Genomic DNA, 15003 nt, shown 5'->3' with positions numbered 1-15003 from the left:
CGTTCCAAATTAATTTAATCAAAAAATATTGATATTTGTAATAACGCAAAAATAAGAGAAATTAAAAATAAGTTAAGAAGCATATAATGAGATTACATTAATTTTAAAGTGACAAGTATAAAGGACACAAGCCTTTAATAAATGTCAGATCTATGGAACCTTTCTCCTACACTTATAAGTGCTGGGGAATTATGGTGACCAATTAGATGTAAATATGAGAATTATTTAAAATTACGTTATTACCTTCCTCCTGATGGTCGAAGGGCTCTCGAGATCGTGATTCGAGAATATAATCAAATACACTGTATAGTGATTAAGTGTAGAAAAGCAGATTTACACAAATCAACGCAAACAAAATAATGCTCATGCACCTTACCTTATTCGCTGTTGAACTCGTTAACCAGTAATTGTCTTAACAAAATTAGAATGGGTTGATCACACGGATCCAAATAAAAAATAACACTGAAGTATTTCGTAGTAGTGAAAATGGTCCAGTTGTCGCTCGCAGTCTGTCTCTGGTGTGGTGGGTGTATTATTAAAGTATTTGGTGCTCATGCACTCTAGAGAGATGTTACTAATTCTAATGGTGCGTACGCACTGATGAGAGAAGACGACGTGGTCAAGCCTGCCAACGTCGCAGGCGGCTCCAACAAAGGCCTCCACGTCCTTCGAGAAATGACGGCGGAGAGCCCCATTGGACCATCCCTTGTCTTTGGCGGCACACGTAAAAGATCACACGCTTTGCGCCATACTGTCGCAATAAAGTGTGAGTTCCCACGTGACCAAACAATGTAAATCGTTTCTTTCATCAGTAATCAATAGGGATTATTGGTTTTTATTGACGGCTATCTACGTGCGACAACTTTACCGTTATTTATTTAAAAAGATAATAAAATATACAATAAATTATGATGTGTGAGCATATCATTACATATTTTAAAAAAAATTCTAAAAAATAAATTACTTGACTTAGATAAATCTTTTTACCATCAAAATTGTTTTTATAATCTAAATAATTTTTTTTATTTTCAGTACTAAAAAATAAACATAAAAAAAAATTAAATTATACATATAGTACTAGGGTCTCTTAATGATAAATAAAAAAAAATTGAAAATATTAATTAGAATAAGTTATTCCAAAAGCCAGTTATATATGTTACATCGTTGACAGTGACAAGTCAAAAACGAATATCCCCCTCTTTCAAAAAAACTGAGCACGCCACTGATCTAGTATACCTATTTTTTACCTTGTTGCTGCAAAATATATGTAGTATATTGTATATATGAAATATGTAAAAAGTAAACGACCATTTGTGTACAGTGAAAAATATAATTATAATATTTTAATGATTTAATAGGAGGGATTTTATATTTAATCCGACTTTATGTGATGGTGAGTTATTCTAATAAGTGAAATGAACAGCATTTCTTTTAGGCTAGTGTCTAGTCTAGTACAATGTTTAACTCGAAATTTAAACTTATATCAGGCTGTGTAATACTGAAGTCTGAAAGTGTACATATAGTAGTAACCAACGCCAATACGAAATTTCAAAAATAACTCTAACACGAACGAGACGCCACGGGTGTACATACGGGAATAATACAACTGAGTCGTTACTAATAGTATCTATACATTTGAAATACGATTTGTAAGACTATATACATACCTACAGCCTTTTCTTCTAGATAAAAATTATTCGCGGTTTGACAATTTGTCGTATATTCAGCAAAACTTATCGTATACGTGTATAATCATAACACATGTATGTGTGTAACATATGATATAAGATTAGTCGGGTCTATACCCTTAAAATCGTCACTTAAAGCCATTCGTACCCTAGCCATATATCGCAAACGTTGTAATAAATTGCCGGAGTATGTCTCTTATTTATATAGGTGGGTAGATAATATGGTACCTAACTATGTAGGTTTATTATAATAAAGTTACATGTATTCCTTCTTGACGACAATGCGATCAAGATTCAAGACGAGCGGTTCAACACCACCAATCGCTCCACACATCGTGATATACATACCAACTCTACATAACAACTGGTCAAAATTGGGGTGCGATTAATATCCGTATCGATCTGCAGCCCGCGCCGATTGACAAGGGTAAATCACGGATGGCTATACGACTCGATGGCAGTAGGCAGTTATTGGTTATTGGTAACAAACGACAGATAGACACCTCGTACCACGAGGTCTTCTCCAAATTCGAACTCATGAGATTTTCATTTTGAAGTTAAATTCACTTACGAATCGCGTCTTTTATTCAAAGTGAAATAAAGAGATGGCCGTACGTCGAAAACGTTTACTTCAGCTATGAACCATAACAGGCTTAATGAAGGAGATCAAAATGTTAATATAAATGATTCTATAATTTGACTGTATTGCATTTGTTTGTTCTCGACCTCGAACATGGTTCAGTAACACTAATCTGTTAAAAAAAAAAACAAATTTAAGGCAACACAGATGTTTATATGTATTCAAAACATTAAATTTAATATAAATAAATTTGAATACGAAAATTATAAAACTGTATAATATAAATAATATTATAATAAACAACTTAATCGTTTATCAAACACTGTTTTTAATACATAATTGCCAGTATGTATACACGATTCAAATTACCTAATTGGCTATTTTTCGGACACCACAAAAGCAACATTAACAAAATACTTTACAGCTCATAAAAATATAATAACAGTATAAGAGAACAATTAATATTATTGCCAACTTAATAATAGGTAGTAAAATAAAAAATCCAATTTGTTCAGCTAAAATCCATCTAATAAATACATCATAAATACCTATATATCACTTGTTCTCACTAAAATCGTGAATAAAAGTAATAGTTCTCAGTCAGCATAAATGACGTACCTACATTTATGGGCTATTAAAATTTAAATCAGCTCAATGAAATTTAAACCTATAATAGTTAATAAATTATTAACGAAAAACTTTTTTAGTGATTTATATTAATATTTTTAATAATAATTAATTTCCAAATTTAATATAACTGCATCAAAAACATTAAACTTTATATAAAAGATTAGTTGGTAATATACAGAAGTCAGAAAAATAAACACTTACATTTAATGTTATACGAGAAAAATCACGAAGAGGTTTTCACATAATGTTTGAGATAAATCATCTACTTGGAATCCTCGCGGACACAGGATAAAAATTATTTTTTGTGAAAACCGTGTTTGAAATTCTTTGATAATAATTTATTATCACTAAGCAAAGCAGATATAGATACCTCAATTCTAGAGTAGCCAAATTTTATTTCTTCAAATGCATACCTATAGAAAAAATAATACTATGAATCAATTTTAAATTTTAATAGAACTATTCAACCATTTTTTTATTAACACCAAATTATATATCGAAATTAAAACATTGGTAGGAGCCCCTGGTTATTTAATAATTTGAGTATTTATATACTACTCGTTAAGAAAAAAACTATCATCAAAAATACAAATAATGCATACTTCAAAAATATGTACTGGCTACTGTACCAAGATGCTTCCAAAACCAAGTAAAAATATTAACTGGTGGACAAAACAGTAGAAAAAAATAAACATTTAGAACAAATGGGATAATAATAGGTATACATAATTATAAAATTAATCATTGAAGTGTAATATTTGTTCTTAAATATGATTATATATTCAGATAGGTACACTAGGTACAGTCATTAAAAAACTTATACCTATATTTATCAGTTTATGATTTAAGAGGGATTTAATTATCAACAATATAATATAACAAAAATATTTATAATGGTGTTTTTATTGTCTGTATGTTTTAATTTCTTTTTTTTTTTACAACATTTGCTTAAAACGAGCAACAATTTGTTTACATGATGATATAATATAATGGTTAACAGTAATGTCATTTTTGTGAAGCATATACTAAATTTACAAGAAAAAATATTGATTTTCTTAAATATTTACTATTTAGCTGTAACTATGTCTATGAATATTACATATAGTAATTAGTAGGTACTGTACATATATAAAATAAATAGTAATCACTTGGTAGTAAAAAAAACCTTGTGATGTACATAAAATATTGAATAAACTTAATCATTGTAACAATTTAATTTCATTAACTTGCATTTACATTTTAAGTGTCTATTATTTATAATATTATTTGTTATTGTAACCATACACATTGCATTTTATCATTCTTAATTTTTTTATAAAAATAAAATTATTTCAAATTTATATCAAACGTTAACATAATGATATTACTTTCCTCCAAAGTGAACATCGTTATAATAACAAAAACATATCATATAACAAAAAGTAATAATAATAGTAATAATAATAATAATAATAAAAATAAATGAACATATCACAGACAAAAAGACATTTTAACATTTTTAATACACCTAACTTGTTTTTATATTTAAAAAACATAAATAGACTTGTTAAATTACAAGTCTATAAATTTTAAGATGGGTATGTCTTGTATTGTAAAGTGAAGTATTTTAATCAGTAATAACTCATATTCTTGGATAGTAAAACACAAGATCCTATTATATTGTTATAAACACTGTAAAACAACTAATAACTATTTAAATCATACCTTAGAAAGTAGTTAGTATTACATTCAACTAAATTAACATAATAAAAGACTACACAAAAATCGTCTTAGGATTTGGGACTATCAAAACCACAATTACAAGAAGTTAGTAGTGATCTTTTGAATAGAAACACTTCTTACTAAAACATTAAAATCAAAACAGCAAAATGCACAACTTGTAATTGAAATAACTTCCTTAAATTCATAACTAAAAAAAGACCATAATTGTTGTGTAAATTATATACATTTTAATATTTTATAACTTAAAAATATTCATGACTAAATTATCTAGACGGAAATATTATGTTTCAAATAATTGTATCTATAAAAATTTATAAAATGTCTCTGCTGACAACTTTTATGCTTGTGCTTTTTGTCCAATTGCCCAAAATATAAGATGTTTATACATATAAGTTACTAAGTATATATCTATTCTACAGAAACACTATTTTAACTATTTTGACAGTGTTATAAGAATTAGAAAATAAGGGTCAATAGGTACTTATTTTTACATTTGAACCAAATAAATATATTGTACATAGATATTATTATATACATTTATACATGTTACATATTATACACTAATAAAATAACATAAATATATACAATATATCTATTTGGTTATTATTTTATAAGAGAATATGTATATATATATATTATATATATATATATATACATATACATATAGTTTTTTTTAAATTAATTATAGGAATTGAGTTTGGGACAGAAAAAAAATTTAAAGGTATACAAATAACAATAATAATATAATTTTGCTCACTAATCAAGTCATCAACATTTAAAATATAAAGTGAGTAAGAATATAGTTATCATTTTGAATTTTAAGAAATATAATATAAATTCTTCTTAAATGTTAATAAATTTGCCATAAACCCGCATAGTTTTTAAAAACATGATTATTATTAACTGCTTTGTGCTTTTATAATTTCTATATATTTTTTCTTTAAACATTATATAATTTAATACTGAACACCTGAATCTAAAATTTTAACTTGGATACGCAACACTATGCAATTAATAACAAGCCTAATTTAAAAACAATTTGTATACATAATAAACTAATATCTGCCCACAATATACTAGTTTAGACCAGGTAACTCAATACTAACCTAAAATTGCTGACCTTTAGACCCATCATCTCTAACTGTATAATGACTATATATACGTGATCTTGAGGCTACAGGCAAATCACATCGAACACTAGTTGTTTTTGTAATTTTTTCATTAATCAATGCTGAATTTATTGGAGGAGGGGGAGGAGGTGGTCGATCATCAGAAATGTTTGATTTCTTCATTAGTACAAATTTGAAAAATTCATAAGTAGTCCAGGATATAGCTGTTGACGGCATTTGATACAAGACACGAGCAACCATACCTCTGAAAAATCCTCCAGGGCCACCTAAGGTATATACAGTTGTGACTGCACGGAATAAACCTTCAACTCTCACCTAGAAAATATAAAACAATTTTTACATTATAAATTTAAATATTTACATTTTAAATGTCGTTTTATATTTAAATGATTATTTTAAATATGATATAGCTATTAAATTTTAAGACTTAACTTGTAATTATTTATGAAAATTTGACATTTAAATCATAATAACGCTATCCACTAAATGCATAAACCGTTATAATAAACTAATGTCTAATTCATAATAAAATAAAGAAATGTGAATGAAAACAATAAAGTATAAGCTAGTAATAAAGACAAAATAGAATAATACAATAATTAAATAATGTACAACATATAATCACAATAATTATAATAGTAAGATATAATGAACTAATTAGCAACTAATTAGTACAATAAAATTAGACACCCATGAAATGGATAATTAATTTTTCTAGTAGCATATTTCTTTGTAAAATTATATAGTCCACATTTATAATAGTAAATAATTAATATTCGTGAATATACTAAAAATAATAATGAAATAACCTATGAACTTGTAATTCTTCTTTGAAAATTCTTTCATAACTACTTTGAATAAAAATAATTTATATTTTCAACATCATTATTCATATTTTGAATTTTAAAATATAATTTGGATTAAAATAATAAAGTTAATATAGCTATAAAAAAAGTTTTTTATAATATTTTATAATTTAAGTATTGTGTAACTTTAATATGAGATTATCTACCATTTGTTTGTTATGATTATTATATAAGTGACTTTTTAACCCAGTTACCAACATACCTAACCGCACTAACATTCTAATAGCCAATAAGTAAATATTAATACTTCAACAGAATGGACTTAAAAATAGATCATAAAGAAACACATTCAATAATAGGCGTACAAGAACAACAAAAGTGATTCAACAACCAAATATTGTAATACTTTTACACTTATAATAACTAAAATAAAGTATTATATCATTCATAAATTCAAGTGGATACTCATGATATATTTTGAATGGTGTAGCTGAACTAAGTCACATACGCCATAATCATTAAAATATTGAAATAATAAATAGGAATATGTGTGCTGAGGAAATAGTTTTTGATTATATAATTGGCATAATATATATTTAGTGATTCAAAAGAAATTTAAATACAATTTCTTACTTTTTAAATAAATACAATTAGATACAAGCGAATTAAATTTTAAAAATTGATAACTGAAACATAAATATAATATTTTAATAAAATTAGAAATTAATAATAAAATTTGAAATTAATAATAAAATTTGAAAAGTTCAAATTAATTTAAAATCTGTAGTCAATTAAAATCATATTTATTATTAATTCTGATTATTAAAAAAATTAGAAATAATAATGTCTATTACAAGACTTGTATTATAAATTTTACATATAAAATTATAGACAAAATATATTTCTATTAATTAAAAAACTAAAAGATATACATTGTATTACTTGACTTAGATAGCTATTAGTGTTTTAACATTAAGAGGACATTACAGCCACATGTGTTGTTTCCGTCTTACACATGTAAAACATAGCAAAAGCTATTTTGAGTAGGATAGAACCACTCAGGCTGTAGTGATAGTTGAGACACCAAATTGATATATAATACAGTTAAGAATATTATCTGTGAAATATCATTTTTATTTTTTAAATATCACTTATACAAAAAAATTTCTTATTGTTTCAAAATCCATTATTTTTGAACTTGAATAACTTTTTTTTTAAAACGATATCTAAAAAAATAAAAACAATATTCACAGCCGAAGTTCTCCTTTTTATGTGGTGAAAATTTTGTTTCTAAGGTAATTGCTAAAGCCTTCTCGATTCTTTCCTGTGCAAAATAGTTTTTGCTATGATTTACATTTGTAAGATAGAGACAACACATGCAAGTGTAACGTCCTCTTAAGCAAGATTTACAATAAAGTTGTATATTTTTATTTTAAAATTGAATCCTGTACTACCAGTACATGAGTAAAATTTCGTTATTACTTAATTAAAAATTATAAATGGAAAACCAAGAATAAAAATTAGATTTTTCAGCTTTTAAATTCAAATTATAATATTCAGATACGTATTTTCAAAAATACTGATTTATTAGTTATCAAAGTTATCCTTGAAATAAAATCCAATCAGAAAAATAAGGTTATTATATGATTTATATAAAAGGAAAATATTAACAAATAAGTATTATAAAAACAGAATGTCTATCTAGTAACCTATGAAATAAGATCCTTTCATGAAAGTATGATGATTAAATTACTTTCATAAAAATTGTAAATTATAAAATAGTACTTTAAAAATAGTACATCATATATAGGTACACTATTATATAGAACATTTATAATGGGCAAAATTAACATTTAAATTGGCCATTTGCCATTGAACCTATTGAATGTTCATACTTAGTTATTTATTACATGATAAGTTTAAAAGTTAATGTCATAGAATACTTTTGTTTAAAAACGTATTTATTTATTATGAATACATAACATGCTTCATGTTATTTATTCATAATTCAATAAAAATTAAAATTAAAATTTTTTTTTTATTAGATACACATACAACATTAGATATTGACGTAAGCTTTAAAATATATTCCAGAACAATCATTGTTTTAAATATGTTTTTTAATATATTTTTTAATTATCTATTAAAACTATGGCTCTTTGTATTTAAATTAATAAATGTCTTCTTTAAAAAAAAAAAAAAAAAAAAAAATGTTTTATGCAATAAAAATAATTTGTCATACAAATATTAAAAAAAAAGTATGCAAGTATTTAGTTTCAAATTCCATAATTCAAAATTCAAATCTTATCTCCAATTTTAATTAATTTTAGCTACAATGCTTTTACCTAAGTAATAAAACTAACTAAACGTATGCCTACACTTCAGAATTATAACTTGACTAATGGAAACAGGAAAATAATTTAAATAATGTATAGATAACAATTTCAAAACTATTCCCTACTAAGTACAACATATCTAGTGTAATAGGTGTTAAATCTGGCCATGATCTAATTTCATGAAATAATGATTCCAACACAATAACAAGAAACAATATGTATGTCTTCCGTTTTTTTAAACAAATAAAATGTTTAGAATAAAAATAACAATAAAAAAAATTTAACATTAAAGTTTAATAAAATTACTCATACCTCTAAACCAAAAAAAAAAAAAGATAAAAATAAATTAAAAAATACTGATTAGTTACTGAGAACTAATTGTTTAATAGAATATGAAAGCAATTAATAAATAATTGAATTTTAAAAACATTGCTGCCATTAGTTTACCCAAAATTGTTCATTATTTTATAACAAAATTATAAACAACATTTCTTCACGGGTGTTTTACAGCTTTTTACAACCTCCTAAAAAAAATGCTCAAAAACTTTACGTACAACTACTTTTAAGTATAATCTTATACTTAAATATGTACATCAATAATAAAAATATGCAAGTGTAAATTTTTTACTGCTCTTATGTTGGTTAAAGAATAAAATAGTATTAAAAAGCATTTTTGACCAATAAGACAGATTTTATCTTTGGAATAAAATATTACAAATTACTATTTAATTTCCCAACATTTCAATTTTAGTTTCAAGCTGAATATCTGTTATTACTTTTAAAAATTGTATAATTAAAAAACAATGAACTAGATACAATAATAATAATTATTATTTTTTTTTTAATCGTATTTAGTATATTTTTATGAGTTTAATATAAAATTGTTCAAATTTTTTAAAAATAATATTTCAAAAATAACTCATTAAAAATTAATTTCTATGAATTATGTCATTATAAATAATTCTAAATTGTATTTTTAAATATTAAATTTCCATATTACTTATGTATGAAATTAAAAATATACTACCTTTTTTTTTAATACAGCTTATATTTCAAAGTATTATTTATGAATATTATTTTGAAATAATATGTAATATGTAAATAAACAAAGTTAAAATAATTTAATTTAATCTGATAAAAAAATTGTATTTACCTATTTTTTACTTTTAAAATAAATATTATTGTATTTATCAAATTATTTTCGTCTATAAGATATTAAATTAACTTATAATATCACTTATATATTTATATAACCACAATCATATAAATTTAACTATAACAATTGGTCTAAATAAATCAATAACATAATATTTACTATCAACAATAGAAATCTAACCTTGTAGACGTGACATGACAACATTAAATAGTTCAATACTTGACATATTATATTGCATTCAGTTAGAATATATAAGAATAAAATTAATTTATTCCATTAAAATTATTTAGATACTATTTGTCAAAAATTTAGCTTTTCATAATTAAATCAAATCTATAGTTTATATACTGATTTGTACATGTTTCAATATTCATAGTAAAAATATGAAAAAATGATTTATTTTCCTAAATGTTAGCTTAATTAGATTTATATTAGAATAAAATTATTAATGGATATTGTAATATAACGATTGATGACATATATTAACATAGGTTAAATTCTGTATTATTACTGACCTAGTAACATAACACATTAGCGGATATAATACTTATCAGTATAAAAAATTATGAAAATTATTCTAAAAAATTAAATTTTTTACTTACATTTGTGGTTTGAGTATTTAACAAAGTCTTGCATACATCTAATGGTGTTGTTATAGCAGCTGCAAGCCCACCAGCAACACCGCCTGATATCATATGATATAAAGGATTGTATATCCTATCTGGATTCAAAAAATTTTGACAATACTCATATGTCATGAAATGAACAATTTGAAATGGTGCATTCATGAACAATTGTACCATATACGAACGATAAAATGCTCCTAATCCTTCAGTTCGCCAAATAGAACTCACACAATTTAAAATACCATTGTATGGTGAGTTTGACATTTGCAAACGTTGTTTAACAACTATAAAGAAAACAAATGTTTTAAAATATAATTAAACAAAAATGTAATGCTACTTTTACCATCTGTTGGAGTCATAATTGCATCATGTATAATAGTTGAAACACATCCCGCTACACCTGAGGAAACTGTCATATTTAAAGGTGTTTGATGAGAAATTTTTTGCTTCAAATGTTCATAAGATGCAAAATAGAGAGCATGGGCAGGACCAGCACCTATAATTACTGTTCCCATCCCACGCATTGGTCTTAAATATCCTTCATGCTTTATCATATTAAAAAGAACAGTTCCAATTCCTCGATTCCCTACGTTTCCAGATGGCATGAATGCCTGCAGTCGAGTCTAAAAAAAAGAAAAAAAATTAATTTAAGTTCAATAAATCGGAATAATAATCTTTGTAGGTAAAATCAGTCAATTAATCATTTTGTACATTAATTATCATTACATTAAAAAAGAAAGATTAATAAGTCAGTTGGTATAAGAATTATGTTTCATTAACATAAATTATCCAAACAGACTTTAAAGTTCAATATCTACCTACCTACCTAATAATACAAAAGATAAATTAAACATGAGTTCTAAATAAAGCTTGAGATTGATTTATATTCAAATTTTAATGAAGAAAATCTGAAAATTAAAACTGCATTTTAAAATAATTTTATAACCAACCTAACTAATAATAATTATAATAAGTATAATGAAACTTTACATGACGATGGCCTACATTAATTTCACATTTTAATGAAAATGAAAATATACTAAAAAATATACTAGGTACACCATATATTAACAAAAATAAAAATTATAAAAATATAATAAAAATAAACAAGATTTATCGAACAAAAATAGATCTGTATAAAAGATTAAGTCTAAGCAAGAATATTCAATCTAGACTCTAGATCTAGGTTTTATAAATTAAAATTTTTTTTAAAAAGTACCCTAATTACTAGACTATAAGTATTAACTTCTTAACATATCTTGAGATAATGCGATTATCGAAAGATACACAGTACACGTTTATACAAATTATATTAATATTTTATTCCATAAAATTCCATACTTTCTAAAATATATGAATATACACATGACTAACATACACTCACCTTTACAGAATCCAAAGGATACATTACACAATGTTCCATAATTCCTGCAATGGCACCAGCCATCATGTGATCAGTCACATTAGATGATGGTATGGTCTCATATTCATCAAAACTCATAATAAATTAATTAATTATGAACTAATAAATAATTATATTTATTTCTGAATAGGCGAACTGCCGAACTGCTTGTAAAACTTGGTTTAGTGAAAGTGAAGTCGCTCGAATATTTTTGCCCCGAGGATGGTGTTATGTGCCATGAACTTGAAGTTAGTAATGCAGTTGCGGCGATTGATTATAACGAGTTCCCAAAATGTGGTATCACCTTTCAGAACGAAAGTTGTGAAGTCTACACAAAATAATGTCAAGGCGCACCTTTAAAATACAATTTTAAATTACGTTCGTGTATGATACAGTTCTAATAAAATAACGTAAATAATAAAACGAATACATTTTATCAATATTTAAAAATTTGTAAACAAAATTAATTATAGGTGAAGCTTATTTTGTTTATTAATTTAAATTATTAATAAAAGAATAACTTAAAAATGTTTAATCATACGTGACGTAATAATTTACTTAGCTTACGATTAAACAATAATTTTTTAAGTGGAGATGAAAAGTATTTAATTATGTATATCATTTGAGTAATTATTGAGAAATCGTATCGACGATGTATACTAGCATACCTTATATATAAATATCAATGATGATTGTATTAAATTGTGCTATGAATTGTGAGTTATTTTACCCGTTACTGAACCATATAACACGATACTGGAATCGCTGAAATGATATTATATGTTAGCGCTAAAACCCAAAAACCGAGGGTGTTGAAAAAAGTATTAAAAATTAAAAATATTACTTATCATTATTCATTATAGTGTAGATAGGCCTGTTATCACTCGAGTATTGCCATAGAACGTCATGTCCATGACTTAAAAAAAAGAAATTTTAAGCACTTGTTATCTTTTATTACAATAACATGGTTGGCGGTTAAAACTTTATAATCACGATCAAAGAATTACAAGTGACTAGAATGTAGATACTAGATTGTAGGTACACGTGCGATGTTCACCGGTTTTAGGTGCTAGCATATGGCGTTATTATTTATTATTGATATCCCCAGATCCCCCTCCCCAACCAGCACTTTCTTGTCAATTAAATTATGAATATCGTAGTTTATAGTGTTTTAGTTGTTCTACCTTCGAGTTCAATAATTGTGCAATGCAGAAATGGCCAGAAAGTCGTAGCATGTATTGTGTACATAACCGTACGTCTCCGTAATAATAATATGATCGATAGAGATTCCGTTGAACGTAAATAACATTATAAATATAATATAATATTATGTTTAATCAGCCGTGAAATTGTTACAGGATTAAAATTTAATAGTGTAAATTAAAAAAAAAAAAAAGCGAATAACACGACGGACGGACACGGATGAGACTAAAATAAAAAAGTTAAGAAAACAAATAAATAGTTTACGATATAATAATGTGTATTGTGTACACCTATAACCCGACAATGACGGGCGAGTGGCGACTGAATAGTGTTAACGTATTAAGATTTTAAGAATTTGTGATACATTGATATTTTGATGATGGTGGCAGTGGCCGTGTTAGTCGATTAACCGAGAAATATCGATAGCCCGAACTATCGCATACCATAAATATATTTCGCAAAACACTATCGAACGTTTACGATAGGCAGCCGGTAAATCAACAAAACCAGGAAAGTAGATCACGGCGAGGACTGAACTGATCGTATATTATATCGGTTTTCGACGATAAGTCGGTACTAGTTAAAAATGTGAAAGTTTTGCCACTTGTCAGTCCGACGAGCAGCAGTGCGCCTGTGCCCCAGTCTCGATCGTCGAAAAAAAAAAAAAAAAACAAAACAATCGATATGCCCACAATTCGAATAATCGGGTTGATAGTTGATACCGTACCGTCGTGCGGTGTGGCAACAGAATGATAATAACATGCGTTTATGTGTCATTCATGATTTATCATGTATGCCCTTCGGCGGCAAGTTTGACCGCCGCCGACTGTAGTTATATAGAGTGCGATTAGTGCACAAAATAATTATTATGATTATTATGGCGTTACGTAAAGCAATATCGCGATTCGCGAGACGGCATTGGTCGATCGGTTTATGTGGCACGCTGACTACTGACACACACGCTGAAAATAATAAATAATATGTTTTACCGTGCCTACAGCTGATTTTAATTGCACCGACCCGCCGAGGACATCACCTTATCGCGGTCTACGGATTGGTGGTCAAATCGTCTGAGATTAGAGACTGCGCGGTGTATAACTTTGAACTTGCCCCCCGCGTATCTGCAGTCTGCACGCGGCACGTCTGGCTATAGCTACAATCGTCGAATATTATTTAATGTTTTATCCGTACCCCAAAATGAATTTATTTCCGCATTACACGAGCATGACGTATGCACATAATAATACATTATGGTGCAATAATTTTTTTTTTTTTTGCAAGTGGATAGGTAATAAAAAGCCAATGATAGTTAAATACTAAAATGTAATTTTTTTTTTTTTAATTGTGTAAATATTTTTGTTTACGAGAATCATTTAAGAACTCTTCATGCTGCATCATGGCCCATGGGGTCGAGTTAAAATTCATATTATATTCAACTTCTGATGAAACGATCCTCATTATCCCCCAAAAATGTAATTGTAATTGTTTTTAAATGAGTATAAAATACTCGGGAACAATTGATTATCTATTAATAGATAACCAGGATTTTGAATTTACCTTGTCATTGACTAGGTCACTGATTGGTATAATGGTAGTATGGAGTGTTCAATTTGAATTCAATGGTAAATCATTACACACGAAAAACAATTCTGAGCAATCCGACATCCATATTATATTAGTATTTAAATATTACTATTTACAAAGTAAATTTTATTATATATTTA

The 15003-nt window shown here is 26.2% G+C and overlaps 1 protein-coding gene across 8 annotated transcripts; it reads right to left on the bottom strand.

The window, feature by feature from the left end:
• Positions 1-470: 470 nt before the first annotated feature.
• On the bottom strand, positions 471-14189 carry LOC132920769 (mitoferrin-1-like). Of its 8 annotated transcripts, none has more exons than XM_060983432.1 (7): positions 12921-13236; positions 12745-12841; positions 12059-12430; positions 11018-11297; positions 10651-10958; positions 5727-6065; positions 471-2440 (listed from the first exon to the last, which is right to left on the bottom strand). In XM_060983432.1, exons 3-6 carry the CDS (start codon positions 12173-12175, stop codon positions 5727-5729), a joined length of 1044 nt encoding a protein of 347 aa, XP_060839415.1. In that variant the 5' UTR covers positions 12176-12430; positions 12745-12841; positions 12921-13236; the 3' UTR covers positions 471-2440. The 8 variants fall into 8 exon arrangements, with proteins under 8 accessions (XP_060839415.1, XP_060839413.1, XP_060839407.1 ...); XM_060983430.1 differs by lacking the exon at positions 471-2440 and adding an exon at positions 3784-4807; XM_060983424.1 differs by lacking the exon at positions 471-2440 and adding an exon at positions 13261-14189 and having other exon boundaries at positions 4931-6065; positions 12921-12992.
• Positions 14190-15003: the final 814 nt, after the last annotated feature.

The sequence above is a fragment of the Rhopalosiphum padi genome, chromosome 2, assembly GCF_020882245.1.
Source record: "Rhopalosiphum padi isolate XX-2018 chromosome 2, ASM2088224v1, whole genome shotgun sequence".
In the NCBI taxonomy this organism is placed as follows: Eukaryota; Metazoa; Arthropoda; class Insecta; order Hemiptera; family Aphididae; genus Rhopalosiphum; species Rhopalosiphum padi.
Note: the sequence above shows the minus strand (reverse complement) of the source record. Positions and strands in the feature narration are given on the sequence as shown.

Bases quoted from the DNA above. Each gene is read 5' to 3' on its own strand.
- LOC132920769 (XM_060983424.1), bottom strand. From the start codon at position 12,175: ATGAGTTTTGATGAATATGAGACCATACCATCATCTAATGTGACTGAT. The intron at 11,298-12,058 runs GTGAGTGTATGT...TCTTTTTTTTAG, and splicing joins ATCCTTTGGATTCTGTAAAG to ACTCGACTGCAGGCATTCAT. The intron at 6,066-10,650 runs GTAAGTAAAAAA...TATATTTTCTAG, and splicing joins TAAATACTCAAACCACAAAT to GTGAGAGTTGAAGGTTTATT.